The following is a 12,750-nucleotide window of genomic DNA, read 5'->3' on the forward strand; positions in this document are numbered from 1 at the left end:
AGGGTTTTTCAGCTTTGCCATGCGCCCACATTTCCCAGCACTGTTGTTGCATGTTTCTGGACAGCCAGGCAACTGATACTGCCTACTAGGAAATAAATATGGCAGCCTCCATATCCCTCTCACTTCAGTTATCCTTTAATTGCCACTATAACCGATAAGTACAACAATTAAGACGACGTGGCCTCCCTAGTTAACAAGAGTTAAGTAGCCATGTGCAACGCCCGTAAAGAATTAAAGGGCAACTGAAGTGAGAGGGATATGGAGGCCGCCATCCTTATTTCCTTTAAAAACTTCTGCCTGGGAGGGCCTTCTCTTTTTCATCCACAGAGGGCTGTCTGTCTGAAAGGGAAGACACTGCTATAAATTAGGCTCACAAGGCTTCCCACCAGAACATTATAGAACATTAAAAGGACAACTGAAGTGAGAGGGATATGGCGGCTGCCATATTTATTAGATTTTAAACAATACCAGTTGCCTAGCAGCTTTGCTGATCTATTTGGCTGCAGAAGTGTCTGAATTACCCCAGAAACAAGCATGCAGCTAATCCAGTCAGATCTGACAAAGTCAAACACCTGATCTGCATGCTTGTTCAGGGTCTATGGCTGAAAAGTATTAGAAGCAGAGGATCAACAGGATAGCCAGGCAACTGGTATTGCTTAAAGGAAATAAATATGGCAACCTCCATATCCCTCTCACTTCAGTTGTCCTTTAAGTATAGCAAATTGGATAAGTACCATCAAATTATTTTTATGAAAATTTGGGTAATACCAAAGTCACCAAATGATCACAAGGCTTGAGCACATGCAGAAGGACAAAATAACCACGTCTCATACTGCAAAGCAGTGATTAATCAATATTAAAGTGCTGAGCGCTACATTGTAAAAATACTTGGAAAAAAAAAAAGATTGTGTCCAGTGCAATAAGAAGTGGATATCTGTCTTTGCTGGAAGGGTCCTGAGCTGGAGGAAGGTGCAGGAAGAGACCAATACAGTGCCTGGAATAAAGTGTGAACAGCCAAGTGAAACTGAGGATGATGGACCGCAAGTAAAGATACTGTGACCATAAACAGGCAATGAAAATAAACTGGGACACATTCAGAAGAAAAGTATATCCGGAAGTCAGAGCGCTTACTGAGGAAAGTGCAGCCAAGCAGCCAGGTCCACCGCGTCACCTATAGCTATTCACAGCTGGGTCATGCAGGTCAACTCCCTCGCTGGGAAGGCTGTGGTGGTGTGTGCTAGTCCTGTATGTCGCTCTACCGTGCTGTTCATCTGCCTGCCCGCATACAGGGATCTGAATTTTCGCATTTTCGTCCTTCCCTCTTCACTTGCAGAACTGTTAGGTATAGTCAGACTTCAGATCTGCAGTAGCCAGTGCCCACCGTGATAGCAAGAACGCCGTATACAGGAAGGGAGTAGTGATGTCACTTCCTGTATTTGAAATCTATGGTGCTCTCACTGTGCACCGCTCACTACTGCTGATCCGAAGACTGAATATGCGGAGCAGCTCTGTGAGTGCGAGCGCTGACCGGGCGAGCCGATGAACAGATCCAGGTCAATGAATGCCTGCGGGCAGACAGACAAACAGCATGGGTGAGCGACACACAGGACTAGCACACACCACACAGCCTTTCCAATGAAGGAAGTGACCTTCATGACCCATTGGTAAATCGCTATAGGTGACGCGGTGGACCTGGGCTATTGGGCTGCACTCTTCTCAGTAAGTGCTCTGACTTCCTGATATACTTTCCTTCTGAATGTGTGCCTGTTTGATTTCATTGCTGTTTATGGTCACTGTAACTTTCTTTTGCTTCCTGGTACTTGCAGTCCATCCTCACTTGGCTGTTCACACTGTATTCCATGCACTGTGTCTGTCTCTTCCGGCACCTTCCTCCGACTCAGGACACTTTCAGCATAGACTGCTATCCACTAACTCCCTTCTTATTGCACTGGACACTATCTCAATTTCAAATACAGGAAGTGACAACACTGCACACTTCCTGTGTACGCGGCTCTCTCTGTGCACTGCTGACGCTATCACTGTGGGCACCGGCTGCCGCTGATCCGAAGTCTGAGTATGCCTGGCAGCACTGCGAGTTAGAGGGCTGATGGACAATAAGCAGATACAGGTCTGTGGAAAGGCCATCATCTGAACTTCAGCTGAAGCTCTTGGGCTGGATTTGTATGATATTATACACTGTGCAGCTGACGATTGGTGGGCAAATATAAGTTTGTGTACAGGTGTAACAATAACAATAATATTTATATAGCGCTTTTCTCCCTGGGGACTCAAAGCGCTGTGACCCTGCATTATGCAGTCTCAAAGGCTCGGGAAAAAAGGTGAGTTTTTAGCCTTTTTTTAAAGCTGTCCAGAGAAGGAGCCTCTCGTACTGATTGTGGAAGTGAGTTCCATAGAGTAGGGGCTGCGTAGGAAAAGGCCCGAGCACCAAATGTTAAGTGTATCCTGGGAATAACCAGCTTCATCTTGTTGGCAGAGCGGAGGGTGCGTGAAGGGGCATAAAGTTCCAATAGATCCGCTATGTATTTGGGTCCCATGTGGTGTGTAGAGCCTTGAATGTCAGCAGGCAGATCTTAAAATTGATTCTCCATTTTACTGGCAACCAGTGAAGAGTTTGCAGTACTGGGGTGATGTGTGAGCTGCGGGGGGCATTGGCTAGGAGTCTGGCTGCAGCATTCTGTACTAGCTGTAAGGGGCGCAGAACCTTATCTGTAGATCCGATTAGCAGGGCGTTGCAGTAGTCTAGGCGGGAGGATACAAATGCATGAACCAGGGCAGGTAGGTCTTCAGCTGGGATAAGGTGTTTGATTTTCGCTATGGTCAGTATTTGAATTGCTCTTTGTTTGTTTTAGAATACTCCCTAGAAGCCCCGTCAGATAATTTGGAGGAGGAGCCCCCTGCAGCACCCAGGGGTGACATCAGCAGTGAGGAAGAATACACTGAATCCACTTCCGCCGTGCAGGATTTCGGCAAGCACCAAAAACTCATACCGCCCAGATTCCAGAGGCAGCAGCAGGTAAGTGTGCCGATCTGATTTGTATTGACCAGAGTCTTAGACAGTTTGTCGCAGGGAGAGTTGTTTGTTTTGCATGATCTGTGATGCTGAAATGTACTTTAAAGAGAACCTAAAGTAAAAAAAAAAATGCCCATGGACTTACCTCCTTCTTCTGGCCCCCTGAAGTCTTCCTGGTCCTTCGCCGTCCTCTCGCACGCAGCCGTTCCTCCGCTGTCCCCCTCAATAATACAGCCAACTGACGAACTCGCCAGCCACTTCGCATGCGCAGTTTATTCTGCAAGCACCGAGCACTCCCGGCCACAGGAGCGCGACAGAGGACGGGCACAGCATGGTGCTGCATATCCAGGATTAGAGGGGGACACCGGAGGAACTTCAGGGGGCTGGCAGAAACCCCAGGTATTGATTTTTTTTCCTTTAAAAATACTAATCTCCTACAGCCCACCGATGCAGCATAGGGACCCTCTACCTATTCAGCTCAGTGTGCCTCAAATAGGTTTCTTTCTGGCGTTCTCCCATTCATTGGCGAGTGCAATAGTACTGGGCACGTGCGATTGAGGTCTGCCCATTCCCAGAAGAACGCTCATGCATGGCATGTTCCCTCCCTAGATTCACTTTATGCACTAACTGAGCAAACTGGCTGTTCTGATGTTAGCGCTTCCCATAGATATAGGATGGAGGTTGAGTGACAGGCTGGCTAAACTCCTACTACAATGTCATTTGCAACAATGCAGAGCACCCACATCTTCATTAGGTAGTGCCTGGTGTGTTACACCCCCTCCAAAAACGTATTATTTATATAGCCTTGACATCTTCCGCAGCGCTGTTCAGAGTGCTGGTATGTAGTCTCATCACTCTATAATCTACCATACTCTTATTTCATAGTCTATGGCCAATTTTGAGGGAAAACCCATTAAACTTGTTTAATGCCGGAGGACACCCTAAGCGGATACTGGGGGTACATACAAGCTCTCTGCAGATAGTAGCCTGGCTGGGATTTGATCCAAGGACGTAGAGCTGCAAGGTGAGAACTATCCACTTTGCCACTGTAATGATTGCAGGAGGCCAGGCCGTCCTCCAGGAAATAGCAGGACCTCAGTTGGCAACTCCAGTTTGACTTCCATATTGGAGTCTCAAAGGAGAGCTAGTGAGAATATGGGGTGTGTGTGTGTGTGTGTGGGGGGGGGGGGGGGGGGGGGGAATCCACCTTTCCATAAAAAATGTATATAGGCTTCAAGACCCTATGTATGTGAATGGTCATTGTGGTTTGAAAGCCCTGCAGAAAAACTAAAGCAAATGCCTTGTTTTTTGAAAGGGTCCTTATAGTAAAGTCCTTGCAGTAAATACAGCACGGATACATGTTTGTGATCTTGTCTGCCTTCAGGAACAGTTATACAAGATGCAGCAGTGGCAGCAGCAGGCAGCATACGTGGCGTCTACCCATTCCAACCCCCCACGCACCTTCTACTCCCACCACCCCCAGATGCTGGGCTTTGATCCTCGCTGGATGATGATGCCTTCCTACATGGACCCTCGGATGACTCAGGGTCGCGCTGCTGCTGTGGACTTCTATCCTTCATCCCTGCATCCTCCAGGTAGGTGGTCGGTGTATAATCATGTAGAGTTTTGCTGTAAATCTGCTCGCTGATGCCACCTGCTGGTGCACACAAGTCGCATTTTCATTGAAGATAGGGTTTGAATTAACCTACTCTGACAAATCTGGGAAGGGTGAATTAGGGCTCTAATATTTTTCTTGATTGTCTTGTCTTCAGGTGTGATGAAGCACATGATTCAGCAGGAATCTATGGGCGGAAGCTGCCAGCCTGATGATTGCCAGTCTGCTCTTTCATCGGAGCGCAGGCCGCAGTCTGCAGAATCCGTCTCGGCGTGGAGCCAGGATGGGTACATGCACATGCAGAGCAAGACTTACTCTATGCCACAGCAGAAGCAGATGGACAACGCGGCTGATGTGGGCTACAGCAGGTGAGCCGCTGCTTTATTCAATTGAGTGAGTCTGTTTCCTTTTTTTTAGAGTTAACCTAAACTTGTATAGTCTGTTCTGTGGCCATCAGCCAATCACTGCTTCTAGTGTGATCAGTTGGTATAATCTGTATAAACTAAACTGAACCTTTTATTGCTTTCAAAATAATTTCCTGTTCATTTCATTTGAAGTATTCAACAAAATGCATAACGCTACATACACAGAGACAGATTGTGTGAAATCTGTCATAGCCACATGATGTGATGTCAATGATATGAAGACTATGGATGTTATGGTAAACGATCGGGTCATTAAACGACGGTGGATGTATGTAAGCGAAGTGCCTCCATCCACCAAAGACTTTGCAGACACTTTGTTTAATAAACGTTCATAGCTCTGGCTGTTGACGGGCTGGTCTGCTTTTTCCTAACTTCCCTCTGCTGACCTAAAGCTTTACCTTTTTACTGATTTAGATTTGGAGGGAGGTTCTGTCGTCAGGCCAGGGAGACTTCGACGAGGGCCACTTGTGTGCATTTGGGCTGGTGGGCAAGGACCGATTCTGATCAGCGTCCGGCCTTCGGCACAAACATGGCCCTGTGGTTGAGCTACACAGACGATGTCCTCCTGGTCTGGCGGGGAACTGAGGATCAATTGACTTTAAGGAACTAAACCATAGGCCTGAACGATTTTAGGAAAAAATTGAATTGAGCGATTTCTGTCCAAAATCGCAATTTCGATTCAATTCACCATTTCCGTCAAATCGAGCATTGTTCCCCCTTCTCTGCACGCCTCTGCCCCCATCTCTCTTTTTGCACCCTGTCTCTCTTATGTGTCCCCTCTGGGCCGGTCTCTCTTCCCATTTGTGTTTTTGTGCCCCTTTTGTCTCTGCTCGCTCTGTCTCTCTCTCTGCACCCACCCTGTGCCCCCACGCTGCGGCAGTGCTGTACATACCTTCCAGCAATGCTCATCTATCCACTTTGCCTCCTGCAGGCTCTAATGCACGGCATATTTCCTGTATGTCTTGTCACATACAGGAACCAGGAAGTATGACGTGCACAAGAGCCAGCAGACGGCGATAGAGGACAAGACAGCGTTGGACTCGTGCGGAAGGTATGTCCAGCACTGCCGATGCTGCGGGCCACACCCGCCCGAACTTGGGGTAAGTTTGAAGCCACTTCTTCAAACTTCCCATGTGGAAATGTCATCACAGAAATTGCTGCTTTGACGATTCCAAAATTGTGATCTTGGTGATCACGAATTCGGTTTAAATTCAATTTATCTTTCAGGCCTACTAAACCACAACGACAAATACGGTTGACATACGCTTTCAGTATGACAAATAGAGTTTTTGGATCTAGATGGGATTTTGACCTTTTTTGGAATTGATGACAAAATTAAAACTAAAACATATAGGAAATAGACAGCAGGAAATGCAGATTTACATTTTGGGAGTTTCCATTTGGGACATCAAAAATTAAGTATACCCACTGGACAGTTTACAGGATTGAGGAGGAGTTGTGTTTTAGAAGAAGACTTTGAAAAGGAAACCTATGATTCATTGGTGAAGCTGCAGGTGAGGGGTTTTCCAACGGATATTTTGGAGTCCTCATTGAAAAAGTTTAAAGAGCGACCTAGGGAAGATCTTCTGGTCATGAAGCCAAGATCTTTCCCATGCCATACGATCAATTACAAATTATGGTTCCCACAGGCCACAATTGAGGGCGTTTGGACAAATGCTGATTAGTTCTAGAGCTGATTCCTGAGGGTGAATTGGTAAAAACTGACGTTTCAATGAGATAATTCATTGATAATAAATTGGTAAACTGAATTACAGAAAAGAACGGTGAGGATGTACGCTTGTGGCCATTGCTCATATTATAAATTGGAGGAAAAAGTAAAAACTTGTACCGAGTCTAATTTTGAAAAGGTCTACGAAATACATTTTTTCATCAATCGTAGGACTAACAAGATTTATATGCTGACATGCCTGTGTAAAAAAAATCTGCATAGGAAAAATTAAGAGAATTGAGGAAAATAATTTCTGAGATGTGGGTAATATTGTGGATGGAGAGGAGTAGTCCTGTCGCAATGCACTAGGAGACCTGTCACCATGGTTGCAATGAAAGCTTAAAAGGAATTGTGAAGCTTCCCAAACCAGGAAGGGAAGGGAACTGAGAATGGAAAGCAGATGGATTTTTTTGCTTTACACTTTGGAACCAATGGACTTGAATAGTGATTTAAACTTTGCTTTTTGAATCCATAGTAATATTAATACCGTTTCGTACTTGGTGAAAATGGGTTTGGTTTAAATGTAACAGATTTGTATAAAAAGTCATATTTCTGTCAGGGCTGTGAAGTCGGTACAAAAATCTTCCAACTCCGACTCCTCAGTTTATGAAACCACGACTCCGACTCCAACTCTGACTCCGGGTAACCAAAATGGCTCAGACTCCGACTCCTCAACTCCTTAGTCTAATACTTAACAGGGCTGTGGATTTTGTACAAAAATCATCTGACTCTGACTCCTGACCCCGACTCCTCAGTTTATGAAATGAATGAATCCAACTCCGGGTTCCCAAAATTGCCCCGACTCCGACTCCTCGACTCCGACTCCACAGCCCTGATATCTGTTAGTATAGACATAGCTCAGGTAGCACTTCCTGATCTATTATTTAGTGCGATACAAAATTGTGTGGGTGGAACTGTTGATGGATCCTTCCCCCACATGATTGATAGATACATTTTAAACTGACCGGTCGCTCAAAAGACGTAATTTCCAAGTCGTTGGCTCTATGGTGACAGATCATCTCTTGGATACTATAACATCGTGAAATGATTGCTAATCACAATCCTTGCCTTTGGAAATGGCCTGAGGTGTATAACGGGTGTCTGATCCTTTTACTTTGGATGCTGTGTTTGCATTGAAAACCTATACCATATTGATGGGTAAAAACAAAAGAAGCCGTTTCTGGAAGCGGTTTTTGTACTTCTATATAAAATGGTCATCATGGTGACAGTTTAAGCTCTGAGGAAGCATGTGTAACGCAAGCCTAACACGTGTGTGTGACATCACACCAAGAGGAGGGACCCCCATCTGTGTAGGACCGCAACTCCACGCCGATGTCACCAAGAGCCTCACCAACAGCGGACGTGCTGCGTTGGCTGGGTGTTTGATACGGCTACAGGGTGAAGGAGTCTCTTGACTATTGTAAGGTGGCGTTGAGTCCAGGGAAGCCGGTGGTTTGTCATTTTGATTCACTTCTGTCACAGCGCTGTCTGTGATGCAGGCATATTTTCAAGACTTGGTTGAAACATTGGATACTTAAATTGCCAGCACAGCGGAACTGTGATACATTTGAGTGAGCACTGGCATTAATGATGTAGTTGTGAAGCTTGGTGTAGATACCAGTCCCTCTGTTAGTTGGAATCATCAAGTTGGTCATTGTTTGAGCAACACATCACCCCTCAATCTGCCTGAATTGTGGACTTGCTTTCTAGCACAGGACAAGGACCGATTAAAGGACAGCACATAAACAGCAGAGCTGTACAGCTTGTCAGCGAAGGAAATGATACTGGTGGATTGTATGCATTGGAGCAGTCTGTTAGGTTGGATGATACCATTCTAAGATCAGTGTAAAGAGCCCCTAGAGGGGGTTGGTTTTAACAAATTCTAATTTGAAATGTGCAATAAAGATTTGTAACTTTGTAGCTACTAGTATTTAAGTGTTTGAGGATTATGACGTGTATTAATAACCAGGGCTGTGGAGTCGGTACAAAAATCTTCCAACTCCGGCTCTGACTCCTCAGTTTACGAAACTGCCGACTCCAACTCAGACTCCAGGTACCCAAAATGCCTCCGACTCCGACTCCTTAGTCTAATACTTAACACGGCTCTGCATTTTGTCCAAAATCATCTGACTCCTTAGTTTATGAAATCACGACTCCGACTCCAGGCACCCAAAATTACTCATCGACTCCGACTCCAACTCCACAGCCCTGTTAATAACTAGAGTGCTCCTACCTGTGTGGTGGTAGGTAATCACGGTCTGGCTCCTAAATTTAGCATTAAATATTTCAACTATTGACAGCTTTGTCTGCTTTTTGCAAACTTCCTTCTGCTGACTACAGAGCTTTACTTATCTGTCTGTAATCTGAATCCCATATCTGTCATACGCTGACTGTATGACAGTTCTGATTTAAGGCTCGTACACACCTCCAACATGCATACAACCACATGACCAACACGACAAACCACACAACCTGTATGTCCACACGCCTAGACGGCTAAACAACCGACTCAATTAACATACTGCGCGCGCAAGAGGAATGATGGAATACACATTCAAAACAAGTACAAGTCTTTCAAACAACTTGTACACACACACCAACTGCGCGATATCAGACCAACATAGATCAGACAGTTGGATCGGGCAAACCGCCTGTCATCAGTTGATCGTCAAGTTGTTTGCACATGCCTGATCACATGCCTGATCAGGCTGCAGGTTGGTCCGTGGGTCCGTGTGTACTTTGCTTTAGGCATAGATGAGAAGGTAGTGAATTGCAAAGAGAGCAGTTTGAACTGAAGAGCAAAGAGCAGCTCACAGATTTGAGATTCAGGTTCCAGTAAGTAAGTAATGCTTATAAGTCCAGTGATGGAGGACAGAGGGTGGCAGATGAAGCTGGCAGCAGACCTTAAAATCACAAATATTGTACAGACTGCTGGTCATGGAAATTGTAAACAATAGACTGAGGGAGTCTTTAGAGCTTTTCAGGGGAACAAAATCCATAAAACCATGTTCGAAGTGGTGCATTGCAGCTCGATGGCCGCTCTGTAATGTGGCTCGCTGCACTGCTGTGCACCACCTATTCGATGTCTGCAGTGGGTACATTGTGGTACAACTGAGTGCGGCATGGTAATGCACTGCATGCAAAAAGAAAACACTTGCCTAAGAAGAGGAATGACTCTAGATCCTGTATAGGCTTCCCAGGTCCTTCTCGCTGCTGCCGCCGCTTGCCAAGAGCCACATCAGGGCCGTGCTCTGGCATGAGCGTGGACGTGCATGAACTGCTCTGGCTTACTATGGAGGTCTGTCCGTACTCGTTCAGATGCGCTTATACTAAGAGAGGAGCACAGCCCCGATGTTCCTACCAACAAGTCCTTGTCGGAAATGTTCGTGGGGTCCATGCTCTGCAATAGGAAAAGCTATAAAATCCGTAGGCTTCCCTCTTAGGTAAGTATGCGCCTCCTACCAAAAGTTCCTCTGGTATAATTTTTATTACCTACCTGATCAGGAGACGATTTTGGTATTAGTGTATATATATTTATAGCTATCCTTAGACGCAGTTTTATTGTTTTAGGTTTAGTCATAGTGTTTTTATTAGTGTTACATCTTAAAATGTATGAAAGCTTGACAATGCTTTTTTGGGTCAAAAGGTTAAATTCTGCTAAATTTACAATTAATATAGAAAGCAGCAGTTTTTGACCAACTTAATCTTTGCCTCTCTTTCAGGAGTGACAACTCTTATTCTGCTTCGAGGGAGCGGACAGAGGCTGCGCACTCCCACCATGAACCCTTAGAAGATAGAGAGGATGTATATTTACCATCTTATGAAAAGAAATCAAGTGGGAGTTTCAACCGCTGCATCTCACCTCAGAGGAGATGTCAAGATGTCTCATACCAACACACAGAAAGTGCAGTAGAGTCTGGCATGATTAAGGGGCAACAATCTAGTGTGCAGTCTAGAACGTCTGAGTTTTTAAATAAGAAAGCTCAGTTTAATGGCTGGGGTTATTCACATCAAAAGTCTTCTGATACAGCTAGCAGTCTAGATGAGGATCTAGCCAAAGATGAGCATCCAGTGGGGACTTCAGCATGGAAGAAGGAAGACAGTGGAAGTCAAGACTCCAGTGGAGAAACGGGTTGGCGAATAGAGTCAACCAATACCAGTAACCAGCAACACTCAGAGAATAGTGGGAGAAGTCGGCGATCTGGTCCAATAAAGAAACCCGTTCTGAAGGCTCTTAAGGTTGAAGAGAAAGAGTTAGAGAAACCAAAGCCTGAAACAAAAGAACCTGTTAAAACAATGAAGGAAAAGCTGCTCTCCAAACTTGATGTTGTATCCAAGATGGAAGCCCCTGTTATAAGCTCTAACACCAGCTCAACAATAGAGGACAATCCACAGTCCAGTGTCCAAGAAGCAGAGAAAGCCCCAATGGAAAAAACAGAAAGAACCTGGAGCAGTAAGCCAGTTTCTCGAGAAATGAATCCAACCCCTCAGACCAAGAGGAATAATTGGATATTCATTGACGAAGAGCAGGCATTTGGCAGCAGGACCCCTGGTCGTGGCAGAGGCAAAACTTTCAAAGACTTTACTTTCCGTGGAAGAGCCCCAACTGGCTCTTATAATGGGCAGAGAATGGGCAGAGGTCGAGCCCTACGAGAATTTAATCCTCCTGAAGATTTTAGGAATAAGGTTTCTCGACGGCGTGTGGCTAGTGAAACTCACAGTGAAGGGTCTGAGTATGAGGAACTGCCCAAACGTAGACGTCAGCGAGCAACAGAGGATAGGAGTGAACCTCCACTTATTGAAAGAGAATCTGAAGACTCAAAAGGAGACTTCCAGGGTTCATGGAGGTCTAATAGAAATTACTCCGATGACTCAAATAGCGTTGATTCAAAGTCCAGGACCCCCAGAGCCTTTGGAAGAACCCTTCCTCCAAGGCTTAGCAACAGTTACAGCAGAAGACCCTTCAACTCCAAGGACTCCTCTCACTGGAGTTCCAAACCTGGAAGCACTTCTTGGCAAGATTATAATGCACCATCTGAGTCTTATGGATCCCGCCATAATACTGACAGAGACTATGTAAATGACTATAGGTATGCTGATACCTACCATAACCGGGGTTTTGAAGAAAACCAAGATGATAGGCGATCTTTTTTTCAAGACGATTATTCAGATAGGGATAGTCTAGAGAAAAGATCTTTTGGAAGGCGAAGGCCACCTCGTCAAGATAAGCCTCCACGGTTTCGACGTCTTAGGCAGGAAAGAGAACCTGTAGGTCAGTGGAGTGGTGAAGAAATTAGCAGCACCACAAATGAACATGACCACTGGCAAACTCGTCCAAAGCTACCATTAGGAGAAATGCCAGGACCTCAAGAAAGGCCCTACCGTAATGCTGAGCATGCCAATGAAGATTGGGAAACCGCTTCAGAGAGCAGTGACTTTAGCGAGAGGAGGCCCGGTGACCTGGATGGTGAAGGGAACCTCTCTGGAAATGGGTTTTCTGAAAAGAGAGAGTTATCAAAGAGGAGTTTCTCCAGTCAGAGACCGCTGATGGAGCGTCGCAAGGTCGAGTCTTCTGGTTACGATGAAAAGCCAATGAAGGTCAGCGGAATTTCTCGTGGTGACTACCAGAGCTCAGGTTCTCTGAAGAGCAGGTACAGATCTTTTACAAAACGTTTATTCTATAGAAATACAAACTTATTGTTAACAACCTGCAGTATTTACTAAACTACAAGTTGGTTAATTTCAGCTTTATTTTAATGAAAGCTACCTAAGTTAAGCACATAGATATTTTCATGCTGTATCCACTTATCTCTGCTTTGTCTATTCCTCTCCATGGTCTCCCCTGAAAGGGGTTTGAATAGCCTCACATCATGTTTACTTAAAGGTGGGCATAGGAGGGTGATGGGAGGAGAACATGCCTCTTCCTCTATGAAAATGTGACTTGGGCCAA

General features: G+C 45.4%; 1 protein-coding gene across 5 annotated transcripts in view; it reads left to right on the plus strand.

The window, feature by feature from the left end:
• PRRC2B (proline rich coiled-coil 2B) overlaps nt 1-12,750 on the plus strand; it is a 162,504-nt gene that overhangs the window by 106,690 nt on the left and 43,064 nt on the right. For all 5 annotated transcript variants that reach the window (XM_068248862.1, XM_068248865.1, XM_068248866.1 and 2 more), the window contains exons 13-16: nt 2,871-3,034; nt 4,416-4,626; nt 4,804-5,014; nt 10,523-12,451. In XM_068248862.1, the coding sequence (XP_068104963.1) occupies nt 2,871-3,034; nt 4,416-4,626; nt 4,804-5,014; nt 10,523-12,451 (2,515 nt within the window). The remainder of the gene's footprint in view (nt 1-2,870; nt 3,035-4,415; nt 4,627-4,803; nt 5,015-10,522; nt 12,452-12,750) is intronic.

The sequence above is a fragment of the Hyperolius riggenbachi genome, chromosome 8 (assembly GCF_040937935.1).
Source record: "Hyperolius riggenbachi isolate aHypRig1 chromosome 8, aHypRig1.pri, whole genome shotgun sequence".
Classification (NCBI taxonomy): Eukaryota; Metazoa; Chordata; class Amphibia; order Anura; family Hyperoliidae; genus Hyperolius; species Hyperolius riggenbachi.